The 13,276-nt window shown below is 44.7% G+C and overlaps 2 protein-coding genes across 2 annotated transcripts; one reads left to right on the forward strand and one right to left on the reverse strand.

Moving 5' to 3' along the window:
• Positions 1 to 973: 973 nt before the first annotated feature.
• Positions 974 to 5,108, forward strand: LOC311115901 (serine/threonine-protein kinase 26-like; the record flags this gene model as incomplete). Its single annotated transcript, XM_084191023.1, has 7 exons — positions 974 to 1,131; positions 1,283 to 1,468; positions 1,605 to 1,753; positions 1,874 to 1,967; positions 2,089 to 2,151; positions 2,253 to 2,386; positions 3,512 to 5,108. Coding segments are annotated over 7 exons (800 nt in total), but the record flags the coding sequence as incomplete, so codon positions are not given.
• A 745-nt stretch (positions 5,109 to 5,853) lies between these two features.
• On the reverse strand, positions 5,854 to 7,029 carry LOC311115902 (FERM domain-containing protein 7-like; the record flags this gene model as incomplete). The annotated part of the gene is made up of 1 exon (XM_084191024.1): positions 5,854 to 7,029. The coding sequence occupies one exon, from the start codon at positions 7,027 to 7,029 to the stop codon at positions 5,854 to 5,856; it is 1,176 nt and encodes a 391-aa protein (XP_084047150.1).
• Positions 7,030 to 13,276: the final 6,247 nt, after the last annotated feature.

Consider the following 13,276-nt stretch of genomic DNA (forward strand, 5'->3'; position numbering starts at 1 on the left):
TGCAGTATTACAGGGTTAATATATCAGGTAGTCAGAGACGAGCTGCAGTATTACAGGGTTAATATATCAGGTAGTCAGAGACGAGCTGCAGTATTACAGGGTTAATATATCAGGTAGTCAGAGACGAGCTGCAGTATTACAGGGTTAATATATCAGGTAGTCAGAGACGAGCTGCAGTATTACAGGGTTAATATATCAGGTAGTCAGAGACGAGCTGCAGTATTACAGGGTTAATATATCAGGTAGTCAGAGACGAGCTGCAGTATTACAGGGTTAATATATCAGGTAGTCAGAGACGAGCTGCAGTATTACAGGGTTAATATATCAGGTAGTCAGAGACGAGCTGCAGTATTACAGGGTTAATATATCAGGTAGTCAGAGACGAGCTGCAGTATTACAGGGTTAATATATCAGGTAGTCAGAGACGAGCTGCAGTATTACAGGGTTAATATATCAGGTAGTCAGAGACGAGCTGCAGTATTACAGGGTTAATATATCAGGTAGTCAGAGACGAGCTGCAGTATTACAGGGTTAATATATCAGGTAGTCAGAGACGAGCTGCAGTATCACAGGGTTAATATATCAGGTAGTCAGAGACGAGCTGCAGTATCACAGGGTTAATATATCAGGTAGTCAGAGACGAGCTGCAGTATCACAGGGTTAATATATCAGGTAGTCAGAGACGAGCTGCAGTATCACAGGGTTAATATATCAGGTAGTCAGAGACGAGCTGCAGTATCACAGGGTTAATATATCAGGTAGTCAGAGACGAGCTGCAGTATTACAGGGTTAATATATCAGGTAGTCAGAGACGAGCTGCAGTATTACAGGGTTAATATATCAGGTAGTCAGAGACGAGCTGCAGTATTACAGGGTTAATATATCAGGTAGTCTAGCTCTTGTGCCAGTAGTGTGTCATGTATTGATTTCACTCATTGATGTTGTCATCATGGTTGTGTGTTTGGTTTGGCAGCGGCCAACGTGCTCCTGTCAGAGTGTGGCGAAGTGAAGCTGGCAGACTTTGGCGTGGCGGGCCAGCTGACAGACACCCAGATCAAACGGGAGACGTTCGTGGGCACGCCCTTCTGGATGGCCCCTGAGGTCATCCAACAGTCTGCCTACGACTCCAAGGTTACCAGCTTTCTGTTCTCTTCTGTGTTTAGTGGAGGGCACTTGAGTTGAAGGCTTTTCCTCTTTTTATGACATAAACATGCTGTCAAATCCCACAAACTTACTTCACATAATCCCAGTCCCTCCCTAACACACACTCACCCTCCTCCAGGCTGATATCTGGTCTCTGGGCATCACTGCCATTGAGCTGGCCAAGGGTGAGCCTCCCAATTCAGACATGCACCCCATGCGGGTCCTGTTCCTCATACCAAAGAACACCCCACCCACCCTCAGCGGAGACTTCTCCAAGACCTTCAAAGAGTTTATAGACTCCTGCCTCAACAAAGACCCTTCATTTGTAAGTACAATGCCTGAGGACTTTGTCTTTATTTCTCGTTCCATTACTTGACTATCTTGCATTATTTAATGGTAGTCCATATAGTCGTTGTTGGTTAGCCTGCCTTTAATTGTGGGCCAATTTCCCCCTTTTATAGAGGCCAACAGCTAAGGAGCTTCTGAAGCACAAGTTCATAGTGAAGAATGCCAAGAAGACGTCCTTCCTCACTGAGCTGATAGACCGGTTGAAACGCTGGAAGGCTGAGGGACACAGTGACGGAGACTCCAGCTCTGACGACTCTGACTCGTGAGTAGTGAAGGCTCTGAACATTGTACCCCTTACTGACAGTTGGTAAAGATCTGAGACCCTGTCTGAACTACAGTAACATTAAACCTGTGGATAATCCTATCTGTTGTCTGACTCCAGGGAGTCCAGCAACAAGGAGAATGACTCATCCCAGCCAGGCTGGTCCTTTACTACTGTTCGCAAGAAGAAAGACCCTAAGGTGTCCAATGGAATGGTGAGTTGGCCTGAGTGGGAGGACCAGGAAGAGAATGTAACTACAATGTTAGTTGTGTGATTAGTGGGCTAATACAAACAGTTGTGTCTAATGTTCTCCTCTGCTCTCCATTTGATGACAGGACCAAGACCTCCTGAAGAAGTCTGCCAGCTTGACCACACTGATCGCCCCGGTATTCACTGAGGTAGGGACTCTACATCAGCGCTCTTTTATAACAGTTGTAAAAAGTAGTTAAGTAATCTATATTGTTTTGTCTTTCTGTCTATCCATTTCCACCGCTCTTAGCTGAAGCTGCAGCGCAGGGATGGAGAGATAAAGGGAGTGATAGAGGAGCTGGAGAAAAGCCTCCACCTGGCTGAGGACATCTGCCCTGGAGTCACAGACAAGATGGTCAACCGGATCATCGACAAGTTCCAGAGGTGAGTTTGGGGACAGCAGGGGAGTACGAGGGGAGGTGGGGAAACTAGAGGTAGTGATGTAGACTAGAGGATTGGCTGGGTGGTTGGTAGAAGTAGTGATGTAGTGATGTAGACTAGAGGATTGGCTGGGTGGTTGGTAGAAGTAGTGATGTAGACTAGAGGATTGGCTGGGTGGTTGGTAGAAGTAGTGATGTAGACTAGAGGATTGGCTGGGTGGTTGGTAGAAGTAGTGATGTAGTGATGTAGACTAGAGGATTGGCTGGGTGGTTGGTAGAAATAGTGATGTAGACTAGAGGATTGGCTGGGTGGTTGGTAGAAGTAGTGATGTAGACTAGAGGATTGGCTGGGTGGTTGGTAGAAGTAGTGATGTAGTGATGTAGACTAGAGGATTGGCTGGGTGGTTGGTAGAAGTAGTGATGTAGACTAGAGGATTGGCTGGGTGGTTGGTAGAAGTAGTGATGTAGACTAGAGGATTGGCTGGGTGGTTGGTAGAAGTAGTGATGTAGTGATGTAGACTAGAGGATTGGCTGGGTGGTTGGTAGAAATAGTGATGTAGACTAGAGGATTGGCTGGGTGGTTGGTAGAAGTAGTGATGTAGACTAGAGGATTGGCTGGGTGGTTGGTAGAAGTAGTGACGTAGACTAGAGGATTGGCTGGGTGGTTGGTAGAAGTAGTGATGTAGTGATGTAGACTAGAGGATTGGCTGGGTGGTTGGTAGAAATAGTGATGTAGACTAGAGGATTGGCTGGGTGGTTGGTAGAAGTAGTGATGTAGACTAGAGGATTGGCTGGGTGGTTGGTAGAAGTAGTGATGTAGACTAGAGGATTGGCTGGGTGGTTGGTAGAAGTAGTGATGTAGACTAGAGGATTGGCTGGGTGGTTGGTAGAAGTAGTGATGTAGACTAGAGGATTGGCTGGGTGGTTGGTAGAAGTAGTGACGTAGACTAGAGGATTGGCTGGGTGGTTGGTAGAAGTAGTGATGTAGACTAGAGGATTGGCTGGGTGGTTGGTAGAAGTAGTGATGTAGACTAGAAGATTGGCTGGGTGGTTGGTAGAAGTGGATTACATGTTACAATTTGGATCAGGTGGCCTTCAACTGTGTTTTTCCTGTGGACTTTCCCATCAGATTTTCTGTGAGTTAGTGGCATGTGGAGGGCAGGTTTAGACGCTTGATGAGGACCACGCCTCCAGAGTGCATCATCAGCCTCTATGCCTTTTCCATCATCCCCCCATTCCTTTTCCCATCATCCTCCATGCCTCTCCTCTGATCAGCTCCCCCAGGACCATTGGATGCAGGGAAAGAGGGAGGACTCCTGCTGTGCACACTCACTGATCTTATAACCAAAAAAGGATTTTTTAAAAATGTATATTTGTTGAAATATGTTTATGCTATTTTATTTAACCCCTTTTAAAAGTAGGCTCAAGCTGGTGCCCAAAGCAGAGAGTGTTACTGTTATAGTAGCCAATAGTATTTTAGTTTAGTAATATTTTAAGTTTTTTTTCTTTTCTTTTTTTTTATATAAGGATGTAACATCAATCTTCTGCTGAGCATAAGACATCTACTTAAGTCGGATATTAAGGATAGTTTACTGCTACTAAAAATGTTGAAGTAGCTATATTTTAGATGTTCAGTGTACTGCACTTGTTTCTGATGTCTAGCTTACCATCTTCATAATGTCACTTGTAGCATTTAGAAACCTGCTGTTTGGAGAACTGCATATCTAGTCAAACCACAGGAGTTCAATACCTCTGCTGAGAGCAGTCCGTGGGTGGGGAAAGGCTCAGACCAGTGAATGTCCATAGAATGGAAACTTCTGTTCGGTGATAATTGGAAAGGGGTCGCTTGTTTGGGCATTAGGAAAGATTGTACAGGAAATGGGAGGACTTTGCTGCGCAAAAGATGTATCATGCTCTCTCATTCCAAAAGATACAAATCATATCTATCTTATGGGATCTTAGCTCTATAAGGGCAATCCCATTGGAGCCTTTGGAGATCCACTTCTGAAGGAAATATGCACTGCACACACTTTGACGGGGGTGGAGCTTTTTCTAAATATGCTTGCTAGTTATTTCCCTACTTAGACTAGATCTCAAGGGAGATGGGGTACTTTTCTGTCTTAAAGACACTATGCTCTCCCTCTACCAAAAATACTTGACAAATGCGCAAGTGAAATGGCAATGTCGGTATTGTGGACGTGTAATGTTTGAAACATTGGTCTGAGTCCTTGAGGACTCTACGTGGAGTCACGTCTCTTTGAACAAATCCCAAATAAAGATTTTCTTGAATTTTATCAGCCAAGCTCAGACACATACAAAAGGGTGCCATCTTTGGTGTGGTGGTGACAGAGCCCCTTTTGGAAGGGAGGAAGTATGCCAACTAAACATCCAATGGTGCCTAAAACTTAATTGTAGTGATATTCTCTATTTAATTGTGGTCATGTATCATCGAATGCATTAAATATTAATAATACATTTTGCCAGAGTGTTTCAAGTTTGTGAAGGCAATAAGGCATTTGATCATTGCATATTTTTGTATTTCCTCATAAATGACATGCAGATGGAAAACAAGATTTTTTTTATATTTCTGTATCTGAACTTTATAAAATAAACTGTTGACTTAGCTTTACAGGAAGCTGTCAAATGTATATATTGGATATTCTTTGCTTCAATCGTTACAAAATTCATTTTGGTTTGGTCTTGAAAATAAATATTTAAATTATGAATTCCTGTGTTTCTTTTATTGAATTTGTCAGTCCATAAAAATACATGTAATTGCATCAGTATCTTTCAACGGCAGTATGGTGGACAAATCTACAGTATTACTATTTGTTTCTGTAGTCGGTCCACTTTTCCTGTTGTGTGCAGCTAAGCAGTTCACAGAAATAAGTCCTTATTCTTTCCACAATCCTTGCAGTCTTTGGAACCAATGTCTATGTGCAGAAACCCCATTTTCAAAAGACTGTTTCATTAGGAACATTCCAATAACAGTTGGACTGTTGACAGTGAGGTGACACCAGTACAGTAGCCTATAGGATCCATCCAAATCCATCTGAGATATTAAGACTCAGGGAAGCGGGGCTATTTGTCTTTCATCCGTGTACTCCTCATCTTATGTGCTGCAACAAGGAATTGTTGCAAGTAATTCAATTTGTTAATGTAAAGTCTATTCCCAAAAATGTTATTTGTCTGACAGGGCTTCTTCAAGGCATACTTATAATGAAGTCTGGTCCATCAGTTTGGCGTGTCTTTCATGCCTTCATCTTCAAATATGACCAGTGACCGGAACCATCAGGGCCTGTGGGAATGACTCTGAAGACTTGGGGTGTGGTCACAAAAGCCCTTTTTAGAGATTTATTGGGTCAGGATGACTTCCCATTGTGGCCACAGGCCCACCAAAGAGAATGCGCTTTGATTGGCTAGGGATAGCAATGGGGTTGTCCCAGTAAGAGTACTAACGCTCTGATTGGCTCATGACCGCTTTGTTGCTGCAGTGCCTTCAGGGTCACTTAAGTTAAAGGAGTCTTCCTCCCCCTCGTCCAGCTGCAGACTACCAGATGAAATGCGCATTCGAGCCAGGGGGCCAGAGCGCACCAGTTTCCCTAGCCCTGGGCAGTAGTATGGGAACATGACGTCTGAGTCACTGAGGCTGATCTCTCCACTCCCTGTCCTGCTCCCGGCCCCCAGCACGCACACAGAGGCGGGCTGTTCAGACATAAGGGACAGGTTAAGAGGGAGGTGTGTTGGGCGTGCAGGCGAGTGTCGTCGTGATAGGTGAGGGTAGTGACCTAGAGGGCGGAACTCTGCTGCTGGGGCGGAGGGCCGGAGGACCTTCATATCAGACTGGCTCCAGGAGCGCTTGGGCAGGCCTGCCTGGTAGCTGGAGTCATCACTGAAGTGGCCTGCCGTCTCTTCTCTGCCAAACTCCCTCCGACCAGCCCCACATCCAGCCAAAGTGGCAGCATACAGCCCCGGAGCAATGGCCATGCCTGGAGGCCCGTTGTAGCGATGACGCTGGCGCCGCAGACAGGGAGACAATGAGGAGGGGCTGGAGAAACTGGAGGAGCGGATGAAGTCGTCTAGCAGGGCGGCCTGGGGAGCGGGCCGGGGTGCGTAGTGGGACAGAGGCAGTGGGGCTGGAGCGTGGTCCAAGGAGAAAGAGGAGCAGCCAGACATATAGGCCTGAGCAGAGAGGGGCAGGACGGGGTGCAGCTCCAGGCAGGGGTAGGGGTAAAGGTGGGCGTGAGGGCTGGGGTAGAGCAGGACCAGCTGCTGTGTATTGGCCAGCAGTCGGCCCCTCTGAGGCCCCTCAGCCACTCTGCTGCTGCGGTTGAAGCTCTGTCTGGCTCTGAGGGTGGCCCCCTCACTGTGGCCCCGCAGCCCCTCGGGCCCCTGTAGCGCTGTGGGCCCTGGCTCAGCCCCAGAGAAGGAAGAGGAGCGGGACTGGGCGAATGCAGAGGTGTGGGCAGAGTGGGGCTGGAGGCCCTCCAGATCCATAGTGGTGAACAGCACCTCCACAGCAGACTGACTGCGCTTCCCACCCGGGGCACAGCCGGCATGGGGGAACCCACAGGTCTGCTCATACACCTGGAACACACACACCCTGATATCACTGACAGCAGGGGTGCAACTTTCACCATTGTACATGACCCCCCACCCCACACACATTCTGAAATAGCATTTTTGTTTTATCATTGCTCTCTGATACAAAATGCGACTCCGGTGTGCTTTAGGACCATGCAGACGCCTTAGAGCGTTGGGTAGGCTATTTTCCGGTTTCAGCCGGCTGCTCTGTGGACAGGCTGTGTGAAGGCAAAGCTTCTGAAAGGCTGCCGTATAGGACCAGCACGGAGAGATAACAGAGGCAGCTGCTGTCTGTTGCGCTTTTTCTCAGAGTTTTATAAGCAAGCAGAACAGAAACTGGCTACTCTTTAGTTGACTGATCTAGCTGGCAAGGTATTTATTCCCAGTGCTGAGCTAGTGCTGTAACTGACATGTTACGTTAGCTAATGTTTCATCCCCTCTCGACTGAAGTTAATGAATTACTATTATTATTATATTATTATTATTATTAATTACTAGCAGCTAGTTAGCTAGCTAGTAGCTACCACAGCCAGTTCAGCTCTAGCTAGCCTCTAACTATCTGTCAGGTAGCAGTATTTAACAGCTGTTGTGTGTATGGAAATGTTTTGTAGCCTTTGTTTTGTCCCGTTTCAACAGAAGTCAATTTGATGATGTACCATTAGCTACAGCTAGCCAAAAGTTGGCTAACGTTAGCTAGCTTGCTAGCACACTAACTTTTACTATTATTTTTGCCTCAATCACATTACACCTGAATCAAATGATGAAACCAGCCAAATGATTGAAGACCAATATTCTGATGTTTTTTCAGCGCAATATGAGTTTTTATTAGTCAGTATAGCAATGTAACGTTGTTGATCTGTCAGTGTCCCTAGCTAATTCCCTACTTTTCACACTGACACGGTATAAACAGCTCTACAGGCTTCACTGTCATGGTGCACAGTCAGTACACAACACTATGGTGACAAGTGTCCCTGCAGGGTCAGACAGCCAGGGAAGACCAGTCTACGGAGCTCAAATGAATTTTGCAGTATATTATAACAATCAGGGAATGGATACAAAGTTCCATCTTGAGTTGATGGGTAGGCTACAGTCTGAGATCTGGAAATAATGGTTATTTCAATGATTGAACCATTGATTATTTTAATGGATAATATAATGTATAAATGTACACCAAGGTAATTCTTTGTCATGCCTCATCTGAGCAGGATCAGATGGTGATGGTCTCATCAGGGTCAGGCAGCCAGGGAAGACAGTTGACTTTATTATCACTTTATTCTCTCTGTGCAGCAAACACTGGACAAGCAAAAAGCTTCAAAGATTGAAACTATTTTAAGGCAGTCTGACAAACCTCTAAAGTTGATTTCCAAACTGTATCAAGGGTTGATAGAGGCTTTTCCCAATGACACACAACATGTAAAACAATGTGAGGAAGACCTGGGAGATGATGATGAATGGATACAGATATGTTAGAATGCCAAGTCATGTTCATATAATCTCAGACATAAATTACTGCAGTTTAAGACCATCCATAGAATGCACTATATGCCAGTGAAACTGAATATCATGCACTCAGAAATGTAATTATTCTGCTGGAGGTGTAAAACACAAAAGGGGACATATTTGCATATGTTATGGTCTTCTGAATTCTGGCAAAGAGCATGACTTTTATCTCAGCATGTCTACAGATTCTGCCTTCTCCCTGTTTTTGTTTGCTTGGAAATGTTGATACTGGAGACTGTTATCAGAAGAAACTGTGTAACCCAGCATTTATAGCGGCTAAGAAATGCGTTGCCATTAATTGGAAGGATAATTATCCTCCCTCAATGGATGGAAAAAATGTCACGTTATGTATCACTAGATTTGATTTATTACAAGATTAAGGGTATACTGTGCAACTTTCATATGGTCTGAATGCCTTTTATGGAATACTGTATGACAAAAGGAGTCTGTATTGAAAACATGCCCACGTCAGAGGAGATACCTATTTAGGCAATCTCTAGCTGCTGGGCTGCTCAGTCCTGGCCCTGGGGGTCTGACATGTTGGTTGTCACTCTGGCCTTGGCCTAACACACCTGAAACCAGTGTAGTGTTCGAGACCACCTAAAGCGAGACCGATTCAAGACCAAGACCGGAGCAAATTGAGTCCGAGTCAAGACCAAGACTGTAGAGGGAGTGAGACCGAGTCAAGACCGAGACCGGGAGGTGGACAAGGGATCCAAGACTGAGTCAAGACCGAGACCAGAAAAATGTGAATCCAATTCAAGACCATGATTGTAATTTTGTCAAATCACCACCAAAATAAGAGTTTGAAATGTCCTGTATTTCTGTGTTCATATTTCAGAACAACATGGATTCTTTAGACATTTAGAATAGTGAAAAAATGCATAATGAGGCAAAATAGAGCCACTCTACAAATGATCACTAACCCAAACACAGTGGGGAACAATGGGCCTTCTACGCCTTCAGAGAAGGGCTAAGGATTTATAAAATAATGATTATAATAATAATGTTAATTATATTATTATTTTCAATGATGTTCTGATTTAATCTCTTAGTTTTTTGTTGGAAAGGAAAGGGTTGACGCTGAAGAGAAAACAAATATTTTCATATACACCCCCAGGAAGAATATGACATTTAAAAAAACAAATCTGACAAGCGACCACTTAGATATGGTCATTTTCACATTTTCATACATTCTTAGAATGTTTGGGAATTAAATATACTAAGGCATTTGGGGAAATTCTATAGCAAAATAGAGTGGGAAAGCGGCTGTGCATTTGGACAATTAATAGACACTGCAGTAAATAAAACAGAATAAAAACATCTGTCTTGTCCAGGACCGTAGTCTATGCAGACCGGTGCGCTACAGCCAATCAGAGCTACAGTAGGTCTTTATACAAACAAGCCATTTGCCACACGGGCCTGCCACCATTCACTTTGAACTGGACTGTGTTTACAGGCAGTTGCAACAGCGCGACTTTATATTATTAGAAAGCATTCGCCAAAAGCCACAAAATACACCTGAATGGATTTTTGAAAATATGTAAACACCATGGGAGTCCTCTTACATTTGGGAACTTTACAGTCCTATTGATCAAACAACCATGAAAAGGTAGGCTCTCTCTCCCTCAGTTATGCACATCAACAACAACAAGATCAACAACTAATGCTAGCCAGAGCAAGATGAGCTAAAATCTAACAAAGGAACATTAGGGTGTTCTCTCATGTGTCTGGAAGTAGCTTGCTAGTATGCTAGCCAACTTTAGCCAGTTAGCTTGGGTGCTTGGTTGGGACAAGCATGCATTGGCAGGCAAGCTGCAGAAGGACGAGGAGGCTACAATTCCCCATTGTTTATCAGTGCAATTTTGACAGCCAACTAGCTGAAAATGTTTGAGAGGGTTTATGTTCACTCTGACCATTTTACCTGCCGTAGCAGTGCTGGTTAGGCTGTTTATCAAATCAAATTGTATTTGTCACATGCACGTGTTTAGCAGATGTTATTGCGGGTGTAGCAAAATGCTTGTGCTTCTAGCTCCGACAGTGCAGTAATATCTAACAAGTAATATCTACAATTTCACAACATATACAGTGGGGGGAAAAAGTATTTAGTCAGCCACCAATTGTGCAAGTTCTCCCACTTAAAAAGATGAGAGAGGCCTGTAATTTTCATCATAGGTACACGTCAACTATGACAGACAAAATGAGATTTTTTTTCTCCAGAAGATCACATTGTAGGATTTTTAATGAATTTATTTGCAAATGATGGTGGAAAATAAGTATTTGGTCAATAACAAAAGTTTCTCAATACTTTGTTATATACCCTTTGTTGGCAATGACACAGGTCAAACGTTTTCTGTAAGTCTTCACAAGGTTTTCACACACTGTTGCTGGTATTTTGGCCCATTCCTCCATGCAGATCTCCTCTAGAGCAGTGATGTTTTGGGGCTGTCGCTGGGCAACACGGACTTTCAACACCCTCCAAAGATTTTCTATGGGGTTGAGATCTGGAGACTGTTTAGGCCACTCCAGGACCTTGAAATGCTTCTTACGAAGCCACTCCTTCGTTGCCCGGGCGGTGTGTTTGGGATCATTGTCATGCTGAAAGACCCAGCCACGTTTCATCTTCAATGCCCTTGCTGATGGAAGGAGGTTTTCACTCAAAATCTCACAATACATGGCCCCATTCATTCTTTCCTTTACACGGATCAGTCGTCCTGGTCCCTTTGCAGAAAAACAGCCCCAAAGCATGATGTTTCCACCCCCATGCTTCACAGTAGGTATGGTGTTCTTTGGATGCAACTCAGCATTCTTTGTCCTCCAAACATGACGAGTTGAGTTTTTACCAAAAAGTTATATTTTGGTTTCATCTGACCATATGACATTATCCCAATCCTCTTCTGGATCATCCAAATGCACTCTAGCAAACTTCAGACGGGCCTGGACATGTACTGACTTAAGCAGGGGGACACGTCTGGCACTGCAGGATTTGAGTCCCTGGCGGCGTAGTGTGTTACTGATGGTAGGCTTTGTTACTTTGGTACCAGCTCTCTGCAGGTCATTCACTAGGTCCCCCCGTGTGGTTCTGGGATTTTTGCTCACCGTTCTTGTGATAATTTTGACCCCACGGGGTGAGATCTTGCGTGGAGCCCCAGATCGAGGGAGATTATCAGTGGTCTTGTATGTCTTCCATTTCCTAATAATTGTTCCCACAGTTGATTTCTTTAAACCAAGCTGCTTACCTATTGCAGATTCAGTCTTCCCAGCCTGGTGCAGGTCTACAATTTTGTTTCTGGTGTCCTTTGACAGCTCTTTGGTCTTGGCCATAGTGGAGTTTGGAGTGTGACTGTTTGAGGTTGTGGACAGGTGTCTTTTATACTGATAACAAGTTCAAACAGGTGCCATTAATACAGGTTGCACAATTGGTGGCTGACTAAATACTTTTTTCCCCCACTGTACCCAATACACACAAATCTAAGTAAGGAATGGAATTTAAGAATACATACAGTGGGGAGAACAAGTATTTGATACACTGCCGAATTTGCAGGTTTTCCTACTTACAAAGCATGTAGAGGTCTGTAATTTTTATCAACCGTGAGAGACGGAATCTAAAACAAAAATCCAGAAAATCACATTGTATGATTTTTAAGTAATTAATTTGCATTTTATTGCATGACATAAGTATTTGATCACCTACCAACCAGTAAGTGGTCTAAGGCACTGCATCGCAGTGCTAGCTGTGCCACTAGAGATCCTGGTTCGAATCCAGGCTCTGTCGTAGCCGGCCGCGACCGGGAGACCCATGGGGCGGCGTGCAATTGGCCCAGCGTCGTCCAGGGTAGGGGAGGGAATGGCCGGCAGGGATGTAGCTCAGTTGATAGAGCATGGCGTTTGCAATGCCAGGGTTGTGGGTTCGATTCCCACAGGGGGTATGAAAAAATAAATAATGTATGCACTAACTGTAAGTCGCTCTGGATAAGAGCGTCTGCTAAATGACTAAAATGTTAAATGTTAAAATGTTAAGAATTCCGGCTCTCACAGACCTGTTAGTTTTTCTTTAAGAAGCCCTCCTGTTCTCCACTCATTACCTGTATTAACTGCACCTGTTTGAACTCGTTACCTGTATAAAAGACACCTGTCCACACACTCAATCAAACAGACTCCAACCTCTCCACAATGGCCAAGACCAGAGAGCTGTGTAAGGACATCAGGGATAAAACTGTAGACCTGCACAAGGCTGGGATGGGCTACAGGACAATAGGCAAGCAGCTTGGTGAGAAGGCAACAATTGTTGGCGCAATAATTAGAAAATGGAAGAAGTTCAAGATGACGGTCAATCACCCTCGGTATGGGGCTCCATGCAAGTCTCACCTGTGGGGCATCAATGATCATGAGGAAGGTGAGGGATCAGCCCAGAACTACACGGCAGGACTTGGTCAATGACCTGAAGAGAGCTGGGACCACAGTCTCAAAGAAAACCATTAGTAACACACTACGCCGTCATGGATTAAAATCCTGCAGCGCACGCAAGGTCCCCCTGCTCAAGCCAGCGCATGTCCAGGCTCGTCTGAAGTTTGCCAATGACCATCTGGATGATCCAGAGGAGGAATGGGAGAAGGTCATGTGGTCTGATGAGACAAAAATATAGCTTTTTGGTCTAAACTCCACTCACCGTGTTTGGAGGAAGAAGAAGGATGAGTACAACCCCAAGAACACCATCCCAACCGTGAAGCATGGAGGTGGAAACATCATTCTTTGGGGATGCTTTTCTGCAAAGGGGACAGGACGACTGTACCGTATTGAGGGGAGGATG

Source organism: Coregonus lavaretus, assembly GCF_964263955.1.
Source record: "Coregonus lavaretus genome assembly, contig: HAP1_SCAFFOLD_9182, whole genome shotgun sequence".
Lineage (NCBI taxonomy): Eukaryota > Metazoa > Chordata > Actinopteri > Salmoniformes > Salmonidae > Coregonus > Coregonus lavaretus.